The 20,193-nt window shown below is 39.4% G+C and overlaps 1 protein-coding gene across 8 annotated transcripts in view; it reads left to right on the top strand.

Annotated features, from left to right (window-relative positions):
* gphnb (gephyrin b) overlaps positions 1–20,193 on the top strand; it is a 96,515-nt gene that overhangs the window by 49,033 nt on the left and 27,289 nt on the right. For all 8 annotated transcript variants that reach the window (XM_086166968.1, XM_086166966.1, XM_086166965.1 and 5 more), the window contains exons 7-8: positions 5,743–6,015; positions 8,083–8,217. In XM_086166968.1, coding sequence (XP_086023094.1) covers positions 5,743–6,015; positions 8,083–8,217 — 408 coding nt within the window. The remainder of the gene's footprint in view (positions 1–5,742; positions 6,016–8,082; positions 8,218–20,193) is intronic.

Below are 20,193 nucleotides of genomic sequence, written 5' to 3'. Positions count from 1 at the left end.
TTACAGGAACCATAAACAAAGGATAGAAGTGAGCACTTTGCTGCAGGAATCCTTTTTTTTTACCCCCCAGTGGATTCAGCGATAAAGTCATACACATAAAACTGCTGTTTTCGAATAAAAATAACATTCTCCAAACAATATCCTTCAAATTGTCAGCACCTGAGGTATAACAACGCACCTTAGCTTACATTAAAAGAATATGACCATAAGCATTTTCAGCTTAAGAATTGTTTTTTGTAATATGATGTTGATATTACCCGCAGAACACAAGAGGGTGTCAAGTTCTCAGCTCAGCTCAGCTCGAAGGACTACTTTTTAAATACCTATACAATACCTATACTATACCTATAGTGCTTGTGCTCTGTTTCAGTATCCAAATAAAAAAAACTGACTAGGTCTAGAATGTCCCGTCTATTAGCTTAGCATTGCAATCATAAAATGACCTCTAACTGTTTTGATTGAACAATATGTCTGCACAGCAGCATCACCTTTATGTATGTTTAAACAGCTTGTGTTGAATTTGCGTGTGCATTTGACTGTGCATGACTCCACATACACCTCTGTAAGTGTTCTTTTATCCATTCATTCACATATCTGTACATAAAAACACCAAAATCACGGTGTGTGTGTGCACAGCTTCTGTGAGTGTGCTCCTCCACCCACCACCACCACCATCTCCTTCTCCACCTCCATCTGTCTCACTCTCTGCTTTGCTGACCCGCACATCTGTCTTTGTCTCGTTGCAAAAACGCTTCTCCTGATCGATTTTAGAATTTCTTTTAATCAATTACTCCACCTCTTTCCCATCTGCTGCTGTATTAGTGTCTCCCTCATCAAGCCGCAGTTAAAGTTAACGGCACTGGCAGCCCATTGCAAGGTTTTATTACAATGATCTCCTGTCATAAAGATAAGTGGGAGGTCCAACCGAGGCAGCCAGAGGCAGCCCCTCATGTTGGCAGTGCGTGTTTTTAGCTGCTCATTTCGTGCTTTTGGCGTCATTCAAACCACAGATAAAATAAAGACTGTGAATTCAAACTGCATACTGATGGACTTAACACACCTTTCCTCTATCTGTATTCAGAATGCACAAGGATGATGCAATTAATGTGTATCGGAGATAAGACAGTAGTTTGAAAACATTTACAACGTTTTTAACTTAAAAGTGTTTAAAAGTATTTTGATAGGGATGGATTTCTTCATATATTGTTAAGAACCGTTTCAGAATGAACTGAATGTGTAGAGAGAAATTTTAGCTCACTAAAAAAATATTCTCTCTAAGACTTGAGCTATTTTGTTACCACAAAGTAAGGTGTGCGGTTCAAACGGATAGTCCTGTGTCCACGGGTTATTTTGATTAGGTTTGTGCAAATTTCTGATTAACCCACGCCAACATAATTACAAAATTAAATGTAGAAACAAATGGAAAAAAAATCCATGTTAACCCATCTAGAATTATATATTTTTAACAAAAAAACAGTAAAAAACAAAAAAATGAAATCTAAAAATGTTGATGTAATGCTGTCAAAATGAAGCGGAGGTAAAATCAATGATCAATTACTGAGGTGAAAACACTAAGACATAAGGCTGACTGCATTTTTAGTATGTTTTGCTCTTTTATCACACACAAATATCAATAATGCATTTTAATGTTGCAATTCATCTGTGTGGAGGCCATGTCAGATATTTAGGATAATGTAATATTGATAGTACTCTATCATATTAAATTATATATTCGCATGTCATTTTGTTCTTAGTACACAGCGAACAACAAACTTCGTGCATAATGAATAACATCATGATAAAACAGCTGTATTCAAACTGTGTATTTAGAAATACACCATGTGACAGCTTTATCTGAAAAGGAGTAAAGTCAAATAATCATAGTGTCAAATAATTATAGTTTAGTAGAAACGATAGTATCTCTCTCTGAATTCTATGGGAAAGGAAATTTACATTAACATAAGTTGGATATACAATACAAATAAAATTGTGTCAATATTGTGTGTAAAATACATAAGAAAATGTATACCGTTGCCATCTGTCACTCTAATTTATCAGGTGCATCCAGACAAATAAAAATGTATTTAAATACACAAAAAAGCCTCACACCACATCCTTTGTGAAGAGTTTAATACACAATTTTGGTTTATGTGTTTGGGCAAAGTGTTGTTTTGCTGATGACTCTGAAGGATGCAGTTTGGTTAAGTGGTTTACAGCAATTTGATCATTAAATTTATGTGAACAAGGAAATGAGTTTTAATGCTTCATCCAGACTTCTTTGACTTTTCCTACACTTTCTGCTTTCACACCAAACCTGTCTTTCTCCACCACTGTCTCTCTGTCTCTGGAGATCTCATCCACCCAGTCACTCTTTCTTCCCTTCTTCCTTCTTTTCTCTCTTTATCTATCATGCTCTATTGCTGCTCACTCCTTCTCACACTCTATCTCTTTCTCTCTCTTTTTTGCTCTCTTTCCTTCATTACAGTTTTTGACAGCTCCTCTCCTTCTGGTCAAAGCAGAGAATAAGAACAGGAAAAACGCATCTGACATCCTCCCCCCCAAAAAAATTCCCCACAACAGGATGAAACTGAGAAACGGGAAGGAGGAATGTCTTCAGGCCTGTGTCAGCATCCTTACTCCTCGTTTGGCCTGACCCTTTTCCACTTTAGCCCAGACTTGAACTCTTACCGTATCAAATCGCAACAAAAATGTTCAGATGCAAGCTTCAAAAGTACAAGCAAGCACAAGCTAAAAAGGTCACCTTGTGGCTATATGGCAGAGCTGGGTTTAAGCTGACCACTTAGAGTAACCTCATCAATTCTTCTTCATTATGTAATGGGTTTCACACCATTCTCTCTTTGGCAGCTGACATCAGGTTGCATGTACATCCCTTATACATGTACATCCCTTCAGTGAATATACAGGGGTTTAACTTCATCGAGACACGGTCCCTGTCATCATGCTTAATCCAGACTGACCACTGACATATAGGAAGGCAAAGGTTGATGTTGCAGTTAATGTGTGTACTGTAAAGTTTATGGCTTGATTAATAATATATCTTTTCTATCCTTAAAATACATGGAAGATAAATAATTTCACACAAACTGCCTTTTTTTTTTCTCAGGAGAAAGGAATATGGAGCATGTAGCATTGCAGGGGAGCCCTAAGGCACACAGATACACGTACACCCATGCACATAAACACACACACACACACTGCAAGTATATTGGAGAGGGGGTTGATTTTACCATTTGTTGTTGTTTAGGACCCAAAAGCTGACAGTGACGCAGCTGAAGCAGGTTAAAGGTCTTTTTTTCTCGGATTGAATATGGACTTTGGCTGCTAGAAGGCAAGATGAAGAGGGAAAAGTCCAGTGCTGTACTGGATTATCCATATATCATTTTGGGTGAGTGACCCAGGTCATCACCAAGCAGTCAAGACAACAAGTCCTTTCAAACATTGATCGTACTTTCTACACAAAATATTACCCACAATTATCATTCAAATTTGGATTTAAAGATCCAGTCAGTGATCGAGTATCAAATTTCCAGATTAGCAGAATTGTTTTCATCAGCTAATAGACCATATTATTAAGAGGCGGATTATTACACTGGTTTCAGCAGCTCCCGGTGCAGACTGAATGTCGTGAGCTGACACAGGAAATTCCTCCTTCTTTCTGCTGATGGTGTTCATGTTGGAAATCCACTTTAGTTCCTGGGAGATGGTGGACAGCGGTGAGTCATCAAGCAGACTCATCACTGTCCTAAGTGAGGCTGATAACTGTTCTGTCATCTGTGAACTTTAGAGGAGTAGAAAGGTGTAGTCGATAATGCACAGAAATGGAGTAGCAAGAAGAGCACCCATCTGGGGATGGGAGGGGGGGATTACTCTGCTGAGTGCAGGCTCTGGTTGAAAATTTTCCCAGCTGGTTGATTTTGGAAATGAAGGGTTTCTGAAATAATGGTGTTCAACACTGAGGGATTTTTTTTTTCTATTTGTTGAAGGTTGCACTGATACAACGTACATTTGGAGATTTAGAAATGATCCTATTTCTATACGATACAGTGTATTAAGCAAAGATGGCTCATGCACTCATCAGAATCCAAAAGCCAGCCGTCCTTTAGAAGTTGTTACAGTATTACTATCCCTTATGGAGGTGAACTCCTGCATATGGTCATCAAGCAAGGGCTGCATGATTCATTCACACTGTGGTTCTTTCATTCAATGATCTCTGTCTTTCTGGAGAATTCTGTTGCGCTGCAGACTCCCAAGAAAAGGAAGTATAGGAATCTGTCTGTAATGTGCTCACTGAGCTCCACAATGGAAAGTCTGTGTTTGTTCTATGGAGAAGAAGTATTTCATCCATGCTGTTGGCCATAAGATTCTCCAGATGTATTGCGTAATCTTTACTCCCCCAGTGAGTATCTGTTGCCTGGCTGATGCTCCTCTGGCTTTAAATGTCTAGAAAATCTTCCAAGTGAATTAGCATTGGCAAGAAAATTAATGACTTTATTGATGTACTGTATATATAATAGTTCCCCCATTCTATTTGTGGTCTCTGTCATTGAGCTGGAAATCTAACAAAATTGGCAGAACATACAAAAAAAATCAGTACTGAAGTGTCAGCTTCTACCAAGAGCGAAGTAGAGGTACAGGGGATCAGGGGGCCGCAATGAAAATAGCAGTAGATGCATTTGTGGAAATGAAAAATTATTCGAGAAACTAGTCCACATGCCAAAAGAAATAATTTGGGAAGTAATTTCCAGAGCAGGAAAATCACAAAAATCTGGTGGTGACACAGTCTAGCATGGAGCAGGTGAAAAGCTCAGGGCTTTTATACACCAGAGGGTGGAGGAGTGTGATCAGGTTTGCTAGAGAAAGGCAGGTGCTATGCAGCTGCTCAGGCCAGGTAGAGGGAAAATCATACAGGCAGATATGGGGGAGAGAAAACAGAGCACAAATCACAGGTTAAAAAAATGTATTTAGATGGTGGTTCCGCTTAGAATAAGTCATCTCAAGGTACAAGGCGACCTTTGTCACCATAATAATAACCCCTGTTTATTGATTCCGTATCTGTGTCAGTCCTCATTGTCAAAATCAACCAATATCCACTCTGGAGAAACCCGAGAATCAATTTCCCCAGTTAACCCAGTCTTGTCCTCATAGGGACTCTGTGTTTCAAAACGCCACCAGACGAGCAATAGACATATTTGAGGCTTTGTCACAGCAACAAATTTCACCGGATCAGGCACGCAAATGTTCTTGGAAGCCTAGTCTCAAAATTCAATACGTTTGGTACAAACATACAACGCTAAAAGGGTTTTAGGAGCTTAAAGGGATAATTCCTTCTTTTCCAGTTTTCCAGGAAGACTTCCATAAACAAGAAGTAGCATGCATCTGGCATTTTTGTAATGATGGGACTTATCACGTTCAAACTTATTTTTGTTGAAGCCACTGTGTAGAAAGTAACTATCTATTCACTGTCAGTCACCGAAGACAGGCCTGGTCTGTGTTGACTGCACCTCCACGAATCAACCAATCTGTAATTTATTTTATTTCAGTAAATCAACACACATAAGCTGTAATGAAGCGAACATTAATTGAAAACATAGTGAACTTGATTTTTTTTTTTTTTGTCCTTTTGTTTGTCATTTATTTCAGCTGGAAGAAAATAAATCCATTCTTTTGACCAAACTGCATTTTTCACCAAGATCTCTGCCATTGCTTTCTCATCCCCTCCAGGAATGCTTCCAATTTATCCTGCCTGCTCTGCCGCACGCCATCGACCTTCTGCGGGATGCGGTGGTGAAGGTTAAGGAAGCGGCAGATGAGCTGGAGGACCTGCCGTCACCACCACCACCCCTCTCGCCACCACCCAACAGCTCGCCGCGGCGCCAGACGGAGGACAAGGGTGTGCAGTGTGAGGAGGAAGATGAAGAAAAGAAAGACAGCGGCGTGGCATCCACCGAGGACAGCTCCTCCTCTCACATCACCGCCGCATCTATCGCCGCCAAGGTATGGAGCATGGACAGGGGCTGGAATATCCTTGAGCAAAATCTTCTTAGATTTTATTCCATATGTGCATGTTAATCATCAGTGATATGGAAAATTTACTTGATCCATTCAAAACAACAGGGTCTGACACCGTACGATGAAAAATATGAAATTACCAAAAAAAGCAGACATATCATTATGCCATTGAGACTCTTTCCCTTTAAAAAGTAAAAAGGGAAGGTAAACTAAAGAGTAGATCCAAATCTCATGATTCGCTATAGTTCTCGAGACAACGGTGGTAGAGCAGAGAGCAATTCAGATGTTCTGATCTGAGTCAAAGTATTCTCAAAAATATACTACAACAGCATAGCTGACAAAATGTTATTAATGGAATGTCATAATTGTGCGGTTGTCGATGAGTGTATTTGTGTGCAGACACAAACACTATTGTACGAAGAAGCTAAATCTAATATGTTTAATTTCTGTTTAGTTACTGGATTAGACATTACAGTTGTTAGTTTCAAACAGCCACAAAAATTCAGTTCATCTAATAAAATTCATCTAATAAAAATTCAGTTGTTAACTTCATTTTTGCTACTTTTTTTGTTTGCTTTTGCTTCAGTTAAGGTGTTTTCTTATAATTGGGTAAAATAATCAAAACTGTTTGGAAAGGATAAAAAGTGAAAAAAAAATGATAGTTGACTTCTGCAGTGTAAGCCTGGTGTGTTTCCTGTAAACCCCCATCATGAGCACATTAAGACTGTCGATGAAAATCAGTATGAAGGGCATGCGGCGTCTTCATGGAAAAAAAAGGGGAAACATTAAATAAGGAGACGCAATATGATCACGGGTGGGGGATCTGTGTGATATTTTTACTCTGTAGTGACAATTACATGATTTAATGTATAAATATGTGATGTGCATTTTTAATAGATATGTCCTCGGGCTTTGAAGATCATAGATGTAATTCAAAACGCTTTAAGCAAAGTGCTACTGATCAAGGCTGCCAAAAAACTCTCATAGCTCCAGTTTTACATAATTATCTCAATCTTTGAATCGTGAACGCCACAAGTAGCTCCTTGAACGATTGATTTGCTGTTTTTAAAACATCGATAGAGCACTGTTTTAGGGGGCGACTCGGGCAATTCTGTTGTTCAAGTTCAGAGATAGGTGTAACTGACATCCACAGTTCTTGTCATGACATTATTCCTTTTTATTGGAGGCCTAAATAATTCAGCAACATCTTGAACATATCTCTGTCATGTATCATGCATCACTACCATGTGGCTGTGTGACTTCTTGTTGTTTGTGTATCTGTCACATGTCATGTAATATCAAGTGTCTCTCCATATCTGTCATCCTATCCTACCCTGTTACAGCCTTGAAGTTGCTTTATGACTCTGTTGTCAGGGTAACATCCCTCCTCATTGTCCAATTACAAACGGATATTGGTAAGAATCATACCCCAATATTCATTTTCATATTGTCGTATTGTCTGTTTTCACCAACCCAATCAGTGAATTACTTTGATGTACAAAAACAAGGCTCCAGGCTGGTTTTTGTTTGGTATTGTCTTCACATATGAGCAATGGGGTTTCTTCCTGGTTCTGTACTAGGAGCACATCGATGGCTGGATTGCAAAACCCCCTATCTGCAAATTTTTCAATTTTGGGTTTTTGCATTGAATGGTGAGAAATGGGATGGCTCCACATTTTCAGTCTACCTGCAAGATAATCCCGCCCTTTCTTTTGACATAAATGTCACATGACAAAACTCCTATGTGCACAATCAAGCAGAAAAATTAGGAAAAAAACACTTATCTGCATCGTCAGTGGTAAAAATACGTGCTATGTATTTTTAAATCATAACGTAGAAATACAGTCTGTGATTAATAGAATATTCTTGAATATCTTTAACAAAGACCATACTATAATCAAATGAAAGTTTTTTTCATTTCCTGAAAAAGTGTTTTTTTCAGATAGGAGGTTTTTCATTCTAGCCATCGACATGTTTGTGTGGACTGACCGATAGATGGTATTTATAATAATTTTTTAATGTGTGTGTGTGTGTGTGTGTGTGTGACCTCAGATCCCAGACTCCATTATCTCCCGAGGTGTCCAGGTGTTGCCCAGGGATACAGCTTCTCTTAGCACCACACCCTCAGAGTCGCCCCGCGCCCAGGCCACCTCCCGCCTCTCCACCGCCTCCTGTCCCACACCCAAAGTAAGTAGACATGCAGAAAACACGTTTGCAAAAATCCGTTGTCTCTTTGCTACACTTGAAATTTACACCAGACCTCTTTATTTCTAGAATCCCTCAAACATATCATCTCAGATGAATGCATCCCATAAAAGGACAGAGGATGAATCTGTTTTTTATATAAGCTTTTGGCTTTTATACAATACTGGTGATATTTTTGGTGTTGAGAAGTGACCAAAGATGGATAGATCCTTATCAGTCTTTTGTTCATAAGCACATTGAGTTCAGCAAATATGAGAGTATTAGTGCTGTTGACAAATGTCATAAGATATTTCCTCTGTTACAGTTAAAATCTTAATCTAAAATCAGTCTTTGTTACCATCTTCTGTTTGCTCAGGCATGGTGACATGAAACAGTTGTCAAGTTGACTTTTCACACTCTGCTGAGGCAACAGCCTGTTTTCTAGTTCCTTAAGATTTTAAAGGCATATTTGGGCAGAAAAATGGGACACTTTAGGCAACTGCAGCTCTGTTACTGTACAGATAGGATTTACATTTACTACCATTTGGACAGTAGAATCGCAAATTAGTCCCAATTGTAGAGCTATCTACTGTCGCTGTACTCTTACATGGTTCCCATTAAAATGGAAGTCATTCATTTTTTTAACTGTAAAGTGTCTTTCTCAAAGTGAAAAATTCCAATTCTGAACTCACAAGAGATACAGATTTTGCATATACATTGCATGTACCTAATGTACTTGTATTATTGTATGTACTGCCGCCAAAGTTGTCACCATAAAAAAATAGCAAACTTCATCCGAACTATATGTCCTATAAATTACCTTTTTCTCTCCCTCTCTATCTCTCTTTTACTCACACTCTGTCGCACACACAGACAAGCAAAATTCTTGACTTCTGCTTCTGGATTTTCTCAGTGTCTTGACACTATTTGCTAAGTGTGTTTTGTGTTTATGCTCACGGTCCGTTCTCTGTGTTTCGAGTGTTTGTTCGTGTCTGTTCAGAGAGGCAGCAGGTTGTGTGCTTCAAAAAGTTGTCCGCCAGTATTATTCCGATGTTTGTGTTTCCAGAGAAACTTTTTCCATGTGTACCTCAAGCCTCTGTTTTTGCAGGAGGTTTGCTTTTAGTTATTTTTTGCGCTATTTGCGCCGCATGTTGAAAGCGTTCAAATGCATCTGGGATTAATGCAAGTTCGCTAAAGGGAAGAGCTGTAACAGGAATCGCATAATTGAATTCTTGTTGAAAAAGTATCTTACCTCTGTCCAAGCACTGACCTGCTTCTTCTGCTCTAACATGTCTCTCCTGCAGGATTGTAAAAATGCCAGTTTGGCATCACACTCTCTCGCTCTGTCTCTCTTTCCTCTTTCTTTCACATTATCTGTCAGTGTCACATCTCCATGTGTCTCCTGGACAACAGGCAGGTGCCATGGGAAGAGATGAGGAGGTAGCCATGGAAACGGAGATTCTACCAGCATTTTTGGATGTTGGTAGGGAAGGGTGGATAGGTGCATAGTCAGGTCATAAGACAGAACAGAGAGAGAGAGTCTCTCTAAGCTCAGATGTGTTGTTCTTAGTGAAGATAAGGTCTACATTTAGTACGGCATGAATCCCTGATACAAATTCAAAATATTTCGTTTACCCAGAGTATGAGGTAAAACTGTGACCAGAAAGTACTTGTCATTCCCAGGATCTGGCCAAATACTGTTTCGTCACGTTTAGCTTTTTTTCTCTTCAAGTTGAGTAAGGCCTGGCAATGCGTGATCGAATCTCAATGGCAGATTTTGAGTTTGCCTCATTTTATTTCAAATTTACAGGGGTTGTAAACAGCAGCTGCAGACTGAGCAGCCCTCCAAACACAAATGGTTAGACCTTAAACCGATCAGAGTAATGATTTGTTCAATGAAGCAGTGACATGGGAAATATCCCATGCAACATGCTGCTCATCAAATCCTGTTAAAAGTACATCAAACATGTTTCTTCTTAGCACGAGCTTTGGATTCTGTGTTGTTTCAAGTGTTTGTTGAAAATAAATATATATCCCACATCAGTCAATCTGATTCACTTCAACCAAGAGTTTAGAAGACTCTACAGATATCAGTCATCGGCTGGTCCTCACATCTTCCCTGCCTCCCTGGATGTTGTTGACTTTGTATTTGACAAAATGATGGAATAAAACATTTAGGGATTAGGAACTTTGTCGGATTAATCTAGTTGCCATATTTAGTACAGAATTCAACTAAGAAATGATCACGTTTGAACCTGGGCTCAGGTGGACTTGATCATACAGGGGCATATTCTTTAAGTTCAACTCCTACCTTTTTTTTACAACAGTCTATCTAAATTTGATATAAACCCAATGTCTGTGTAAAAGATTTGTAAACTCTCTTTGTGGCCAGAGTTTTCTCTTTTCCAGACTTTTTACTGCACAAATCTGTTATCGGTCTCAGGTTGAGAACAGGCACAAGCAGGGTGTGGAAGTAATGCGATCCTGCCGTCTTTGACGGGCATCTTTGATCGCCATCTTTGAAGAACCAGGATCGTCATGATAGGAGAATAACATGCCCACATTGAAAAATATGTATATTTTTATAAATATTTTTTTTGAATATATTTAAATATAAATGCATATAAATATACAGCAATTTAAAGCATTGTCAAAATACTCTGAAACCCCACTTGCCCTTAAAACCCAGTTGCCTCTCCTGCCAGTGTGCCTGTTGATGTGAACCTGCGCTCACCTTCCCCTCCTCAACGATCCACTACTCCATCTTATGGTGATTGGGGTTGGAGGATATCTGACCAAACAGGGTCCTTTTGACCTCAGCTGAGCTGCAGAGCTGTAAATAATTGTACAGGAAAGAGCTTCGACGCCGCTGCCGTCCCGCTGCTGTTGACGGCACCGCCGATGAAGCACTCCTCTCTAATCACCCGGCTTCTTTGCCCTAACAGTCAAATCACACCTGTCTCGCCGCTGAAGCTTTCTTTGGTCGGTGACCCAGTTTGAGCATCACTGCCTTGTCACAATCACATGTTAGTCACATTTGTCAGCATGTGCATATGCCATATACACCGGGATGCGTGTAGCGCATAGCAGACAGTTAATGGGTATTTTACACACAACTCTTTGCTAGTTAAGATTCTGACACAGTCTGTTTCACACTGACAAGCTGCCATATGTTTTTCTAAATGGCCACATTGGGAGGGGATACTGACAGTATGTGCACAGTGTACAAGGAGCCGGAGCGCGAATGGCTCTGTTCACTGAAGCATTTCATGTGGGACCTCAGGCTGTGTTAGTCTGTTTGTGGAGTCTTGTTGGCAATGTTGTGTAGTGGCTTTAAGAGAAGAAGCTGAGCAATGGGCCTTAATCTTGTCACTGACAGAGCTTTTACTGCAGCTCCAATATAGCCAAGACCAACAACTGCAAGGCTAACAGAGGAAAGTAAACACAAGAAAGTAGAGAAGTACTCAAAAATAGACAAAGGTTATGTATCAGCGCTCTTGGCTGATGAAGCATAATTTAATGAGAAAACTGATTTCAGATGGATGGCTCATCTTTGGTAATAGAAGAAGAGCTATTAAAGTAGCGGGTTCATGGCTTGTCTTTGCATTCTCTTCAAAGCCATGGAGTTCACCAGTCGTGTGTCTTTGCAAAGAAACTACTGAGTATTCTACAACACAAACCTATAGTCTGTTAAAAAAAACAATGCTTTATAAAGAAAGTGTCTATCCCACTCAAATTCAGATACAATGGATTACAAGCTGAGCAGCTCTACAGCCATTCATATAAACCGATTTTCTTTCCTGTCACACTGTTTCTTACTTGCATGTGCATGCGCACACACACACACACACACACACACACACACACACACACACACACACACAAACTTGCACTTGTATGAATATATACACACTTGTTGTACTCTTCCAGCCTTGTGAGCATTTAGTACAGTTATGTAATGGCGAGTTTGGATTGATGAAGCATGTGGGAGACTTGGGTTTCAGTTAGAGGATGGTTGACAAGAGTATTTGTACTTATACTACTTATAAATCGTGGGCATAAGGTTTAAAGTCACATGCAAGTAATAAAGTAAGTCTCCATATTGTAGCTCTTTGAATTGTAGACTGAAAATTTAGCTCACATGTAAGATAAGAGGTCAGCTTGCAGTGGTTAATGATATGTTAAAAAATACAGCTCTGCGAAACCAAGGCAAGTCAATTGAATGGCCTTTGAGCAACAGAAACCTAATACCCTGTGTTTCAGGGTTGTATTTGGAGTTCTTATTTATGAAGTTCTGACTCATCGTTCTTTCTCCTTTATCATGGCAGAACCTGTTATGAAGTAAGTTTGAAGATTAACAGCGGTTTTAATGTTCGGTTGTCAGACAAGCCAAAATATTACTGAACCATAGAGCTCTGTGAATGTTCTTTGTTGGTTTCTGATAGTGGATTTTTTAACAATGACTGGTCCATTGACCACCATGGACAATTGGTAACGACATAATCTGAACTGGAATTATTTGATAGACCATAAGCATGCTATTTCATGTTGCATCACACATATAAGATTTATAAGTGAAGTTAATACATGAATTTAATTAATTTGGTTAAAAAAGCACAATTTTTATACATTTCACTATTTGGCCTTGTATGTTGCTAATTGTTACATACAGTTTGTGTTAAAATATTTACAGCACTGTCAGAAAACTGTTGAAATATTTTACTGAATCTGCCTTGTTGCTTTTCACACTTTGTTCCCGAAGTGTGAGTTCTACTTCAAATTCGAATTGGTCAGTTCATGGACATGTGGTTATTACCAAAGCAGAAGGGTGGTTGTTATGCAGAATAGTCAAACCACCATACTTCAAACCCACACCTTATACACATAAAATATAAATGTTCAATTAAGCCTTTCTGCTATTCTCTGATATGTAAATGTGTGCCGATGTGCGCAGTGGTTAGTGCTTCACAGCACGAAGTACCCTAGTTCGATTCTGACAAGGGGACCTTTCTGTTTGGAGTTTGCATGTTCTCCCCATGTCTGCGTGAGTTCCCTCCGGGTTCTCCAGTTTCCTCCCATATTCCCAAAACATGTAGCAGGTAATATGAAAAAATTAAGAAAATTGCCTCGAATGAATGAGGGATTGAATGTTGTCTGCCTGTATCTGGCCCTGCGACTAGCAACCACTCCAGGGTGTACGCCACCTCTCGTCCGATGACGGCTGCTATAGGCTCCTGCACCCCCACACGCACACACACACACCCATATATACATATATATATATATATATATATATATATATATATGTATATATACACACACACACAAACAAACACACACACACATATATATACACACACACACACACACACACACACACACACACCATTCTGTATTTTCCCTGATTTGAGCCAAGATAACAATGTTGTTCAAAGTTAGAACTGTAAATCTAAGTTTAAACATGTTTTATTGTGTAACCTTGTGGTGTTGATCAGATTTGAAAACCATTCAGTATTCAAGATTTGTTTTGGAAAGATGCTTGCTGAAAAATTTTCTATATTGATATTCAGAATTATTCAATTACATTAGCATTACTTTGCTGCATCGATGGCACTTAAACCACAGCCAACTCCGAGTTTGAAATAGCAGTTATTTGGATGAAATTCTCAATGTGGCTATAAAACTCACTGGGTGAGAGGGTGAATGAGAGGGTGAATCCCCAGAAGGCTGTGGTTCCCTTTGTCATGTGGTGCATGACACTGTCTTCACATAGTGAGTCACTTTTTAAATCAGTTTCATCATTTTACCAGCCTCCAGATATCAATATAGACCCAGACACCATACTGTTTGTTTTTCAATGGTACTTCCCCTGACATGGGGCAGCAGTGTGTTTTGGTCATGAATGATGTTAGAAAGGTTGTTGTGAGATAAAGATCTTGTATAACCCAGCCAGTCAATGGAAAGAGACACTTTGATGAGCACTTATCCCTCTGAAGTAATACTTGTTTTAAAATGCATATTCCAGGGTGAGTGATAAATACCTTGCGTCTGCAACTGTTTGGCACTTTTGCACCTTCTTATGCAATAAATTAACAAGATGTAATACACTGCATAGTATCCAACTCTCTCTCTCTTCTCTAATTCTCTCTCTGTCTCTTCTTTCTCTCTCTCCACGTGACTGTTTGGATTAGTACTCTTACACAAATTCTCACCCGTGCCCCGAGAGGACACGGGCTGACTGTGTGCTGCTCCTTTAGCCTTCGTTTAATTAAGGCCTTGATGTATGGCTTTCGAGCCAAGGCCAGGCTCTATGGAAATCATCCCATCTTCCTCCACCAGACTGTGGAAAATGAGTCACAGTACAGCCGTGCATGCAATTGAGCCCACACCCCGTCCGTGACCTTCAACCACGGGTGCATTGCCATTCTGGTCACAGCCCTAAGACAAAAGGCAACAGGGTAATATGTACTCATGTGTGAAAACAGGCAAGCTAATATATAAATGTTAACAACTGACAAAAAAGAAAAATCTTATGAATCCGCCTTAAGATTAAAGAGTGGAATTTGCTCCGCACTGTTTACTAGGAAATTAAAAATGATCAACGCTGTAAAATTAGCCTGTTGAATAACTATCAGTGACTTAGGCCTACAACTCCAACAAGCTATTATGGTCTTTTTCGATTTCATTTGTCAGTATGTTTTGTCCTTAATGGGTTCCAGGGTTGAGTGTCTTCACAGTATCCATTACAGCAAACCAATTGTCCGAAATTCAAAAACGTTTCGGAACAAAAAAAAAGTTAGATTTTTTTTAAGTCTGAAATCTCTCTGACATTTGACTTCTATGACAAAAAAGTTTCTCTTTTATTCCATTGTGTCATCACATCAAGAGATAATGGAAGTGTCATCTGAATTTTCTGAAGAATCATACGGTCATGCAATCTGTCCCTTACAGAATGAATGAATGAACGAATACTTCAGAATTCTGACTGCACATCAAACAAATGCAACATTGGTGTGTTAAGCGGGCAATAAGAAAACTGTCTTAGTGTCTTGCTCTGTGGAGGTCTTGCCTGCTCACATATCACAGAATCATCATTAGAAATCAGCAGTGACAGATGATAATTGACAGGGAGGATTGATCAGACAGAGATGGATGAAAGATTTATGCCTCGGCTGTTCACACCTTTTCAATATCAACTCAATAAGCCGAAGAGAGACAGTTTATCAATCTGACCGCTACATCTGCTGCTCGGCTAACGCTGAACATCATAGCGTGCAGCACTGCTTAAAGTTCATGCATGTGGATGTGCATGTAGACGTGTCATTGAAATCACATTGTTTGAATGCATTTCCTAGTTGATCTGAGATTATTTGCGTGTGCATGCCCACATGCCTACATTCATGCCTGCGGGTGTTAATACATGTGTGTGAACTAGTGCTCTACATATTATGATGACTTCTAGGGATAAAGTGTGGTGTTGGACAATATTGAAAATAGATATCAATTGCAATATTCTTGTGCACATTCTTTGGAATTTTTCATATACAATGTTATCTGCTTAAAATAATATTCCAAATTTCCCAAATTACATACTATATAATCAAGTGTTTTCATTTTCAAGTTGTCTTTTTTTCTACTTGTCTCATACATTAGTAGCATACTTGAGTATTTTCAGATTAATTTAGCAGAGGTTGTGTATATTGATAAAGTTGATTCATTGCCAGTGTACTCACTGTGTTTTGGAAAAATGCAGTAACGCTGATTGGTGTTTACTTGAGGTCTGCATGCTCTGAAACAAGTCAATATGTGACCAGATGGATTTGTTTGTCCGTCAAAGTGAGGACATACTGTCCCACCACAGCGCGTGGATACGCTGGTGGTTTACAGTCCATGTCGACATTCTCTAAAGTTTTATTGCCCTATGGAAATGATAAAATGGACCCGCTATATGCTCTTGTATTCACACTGAAGTTATTCACTTTCAGTTCTAACCTGACAGTAATAGTTGACTGTGTGTGTTGGCATCTTTGCGTGTTTGTTGCGGCCGTAAGACTAGATATGTGTTATTGTCCTCCTTCGTTGCAGCAGGACTCATAAAAGTGACTCCTTATCTCCTGGCCGGCTGGAGGTGGGTAGGATTTATGACGCAGAGAGAATGAGAGAGAAAAAAGGAGGGAGACCGAATGAAGGAACAGAAAATGGGGGAGAAAGATAGAAAGTAATGAGTTAAAGAGGACAAGGGAATGTAAGAGCGGGCAGTGGGGAAGAGGAGATAGATATGAACGTAAATGAAGATAAGGCAGATGAACAAGGAAGTGTTTTTAGTTAGCGAGGCCTGTGCTGCACAGTCCGTCTCTTTGTATGTTTCCCTGTGCACCCCTGCATCTGTCCATCTCTTCCATGAGTCCAAAAACTCTTTGCATATTAGTCTCTGCCTCAGCTTCCTTCCCCCCTGCATGACCTATCATCTCACATCACCATGTAAACGACAGAAAGAGAGGCAGAGTGAGGAAGAGAGCTGTGAAAACAGCTGAGAAGATCGGGATGCTGAATGAGCCACATCCGTCATTTCCTTCATGCCTTAGCAGACAGAATATACAAATATTCACTCAGACATTGGAGCACACAGACGTCAGTCATGCATGTATGATGTAGCGCAGCACAGCATGAGCAGATCCTCTTCCTCCTCCTCTTTCTTCTCCTCCTCATTGTCACTTTGGCTGTTGCATATTCTCACCGCTCCTTTGCTCTGTAATGTGTCCTCCTCAGTCCAGATTTACCTTCTTATCCCCTCACTCTAACTCTCTCTCTCACCCTTACTCACTCACTCACTCCCAGTAGAGAGTGTGTGTGAGAGTGTGTGTGTGTTCGTGTGTGCATGTGCCGGGGAGCTCATTCTGTTCCGACTCCAGGCAGAAAATGGTAAGTAATATATTTCCTCCTGCATATCTACAAGAATATTTTCAAGTTTCTAGTATGGAGGTGTGTGTGTGTGTGTGTGCGTGCGTGTGTGTGTGTGTGTGTGTGTGTGTGTTTGTGTGTGTGTGTGTGTGTGTATGTGTGTGTGTGTGTGTGTGTGTGTGTGTGTGTGTGAGATCATGCATGCGTGTGTGCGTCTTAGTAAGTAAAGGTTTTTGGATTATTATTTGATTGGCAAATGGAGTGGATGCATTACAGGTATAGCAAGTGTTTTTTTCATATAATGTGTTAGCTTTTAAACATATTTGTGCTCGTGTGCAAATGTTGCTTGGTTGATGATGATGATGCCTGTAAGAGATGGTGCTGTCAGGCCAAATATAAATTTAGGGGCAAGTGGGTTGAGTCAAGGGTAGCAGTGGGCAAAATGCATTGCAGAAAGGCTGCGGGATGAAGAAAATTTGGATGTTATGTATCAGTATTGTTGTGAAATAAATGCAAGTGATTATGTACAGAAATCAGGAACAAGAGTTCGCAAACAAGACATTAAACTATACTAATATACAACAAGTCAGCCATAAAATCAGCCATCCGTCCTCAATTAAAAGCATGCTAGTCTGTCAACATTTGCCTTTTATATCCTCCGTTAAGCTAGAATTTATGCAAGGGAACAATAACAACCCCCTTAAACCTGAAAACCTAGCTGTTAAACCTTTTCCCCTGGAGCTAATGTTTTTCCCTCCAGCCAACAATATGGTACCTCATCTGGAAAGTGACTGTAAGTTGAAACCAAGGTAGCATCAATGAAGAGCTATGAAACCAGTAACTTAAAAATCCACAACAGCTTTGAAAAAGCTGACAAGAAGAAACAGCAGGATATTGATGTTGCTGTGGAGAAAGAGTCTGGCTTTAGCTGAATGCCTGCTACAGCAATACATTTTCAGCTTTATCGATACTCCTTAGCACAGCAGACCATGGTTGTAGAGATGGTAAGGCTCATTAAGGACTCTCAGATTAATGTTCATTTCAAATATATCTTTTTAACATGACTAAAAAAACTCATAATAACTGGAGCATGTGGAAAATTCTTGCTGCCAACATGTACAATACCAATTAATTTGTAATTTTTTTGATTATAATGTAATCATAATGTCCTCGACATTTGTCACTACTCTTTCAACTATGTCAGTAAACCATTTATTGTAATGCCGCTGAATTGTTAATATCAGCGCTAGAAAGAAATCATAAAACAGACGGATATTTATTGAACAGTATAGCTGCAAATTCTTCGTAAGGTATTGCCGCATGCCTCTCTTAATTTTCATGTTACATTTGTGAAATGTTATTATCAAGCCAACAGATTTTTCACTTTGGTTTAATCAAATTAAGACTCAATTGCTGCCACACTCGACTAAACAAGGTGATTTTATTTTGCCCTTTCAGAACGAGAGATGGAAAGTTTTCAATAACAGGATGAAAAGGCAGTTTGATGTAAATTCGGTTGTGAGGAAGGATTGTATCTAGCTAAATGTCATGTGCTACTGGGCGACTGCTGAGAGAGAGGATGCATTTGATATATGTGATATACAGAGGAAAGAACCCATGAAAGTAGCACTGTTGGGGAAAAAAAGCACTCTTGGCGGAATTTTCTCAGTACACGAAGGCTGTAGCTCGCTTTATTTCACTTGTAGTGTGCATAGACCATTTGGGTCAGGTTGCTTTAAGCTATAAGTCAAAATCCTGTGTCCGATGTTGCTTTTGTGAAGTGGCTGAATAAATATCTTCAGATGTGTGATGCGGTAATGTCATTTTTTTGTGTAATCCACAAATGAATGGTGACCATGTATCTATGTATATCTGAAGTTTGCGTGTGGTTGTATGTAATATTATATTTACTCATGCCCACTGAATATGACAGTTTGCCTTAAGGGGGGTGGAGACAGAATAGAAAGTGCATAAGAGCTTTGAATAGCATTAGATGAGAAACAGAGAGCAGAGAGAAGGAAAGCAGGGCGAAAGAGTGTCTGACCAGCTGCACTGAGTGCTGCTGCTCACTGACCATGTAGGTCGCAGATGAGAAGCGGGGGAGACTGGTGAGAGCAGCATAGCCTGTCAAATTAGTTGCAAGTTCTCAATTCTTGTCACACTGGTAACTCACTCAGTAGCTCATTAATCTCTAGTTTCTTCTTCTTCTTTCTTCCCTTTCCTTTCGGCTTTTCCCACCCGGGGTCGCCACAGCGAATCAACCTTCTTCATCTAACCCTATTCTCTGTATCCTTCATTAATCTCTAGTTTATTGCTGGTTTATAGCAGATGCAGACATGGAGTCAAGAGCGTTAGGCGACTGATGAATAAGTGTGAATCTGTGGCTCTTTCCAGTCTGGTTGATATATAAGTGTGAATCTGTGGCTCTTCCTCGTCTGGTTTTGCGGAATTAACTCTTTTGTCATATTTATTCATTTAAGCATGACCAGTTTGTTTATTTTTTCTATATGTCGCTGTTTTGAAAAGGAAAAAACAGCATTTAAAATCAACGCAACTCCTGTTATTGCAATTTTTAATTTGTCAAAATTCTATCACAGTGGGTTTGTGAGAGAGGCGTTTACATTGATTTATTGAATTTTGATATAATTTCAAATTGGCAATCCACAAAACATTCTCATGTACTGTATATTGCCTATGTGTCTAATGAATAAAGTGTGGATAATATGTAATATATTTAATTGATACAATATCATTATGATTCTGCTGATGATGATTGAATCTTTAGTATTAACTAAGTCATTTAAAGTCTTCTTTATCAAAGTTTGAATTTGACGGTCCCGCATATTTCTTCTCTGTCATGTAGCTGCTCCTCTAGGGAATCGTTTTTTCCTCACATTAATGGAACTTTTGTTTCTGACAGAAATGTATGATTTAATCTAAAATATTGTACTGTGCACTAAGGAGTCAGTAAGATTTATCTAATGACACTGGTAATAAATTACAGTGCGCTTAATTAAGGTTATTATTTTTTGTCAGGAAGAGATGTGCTTTTCATGAGATTTATTTTCAACATTTGGA

The sequence above is a fragment of the Fistularia commersonii genome, chromosome 20, assembly GCF_037954325.1.
Source record: "Fistularia commersonii isolate RoL2024-O1a breed Wild chromosome 20, RoL_Fcom_v1.0, whole genome shotgun sequence".
NCBI lineage: Eukaryota > Metazoa > Chordata > Actinopteri > Syngnathiformes > Fistulariidae > Fistularia > Fistularia commersonii.
This window is presented reverse-complemented; position numbering and strand designations above follow the sequence as displayed.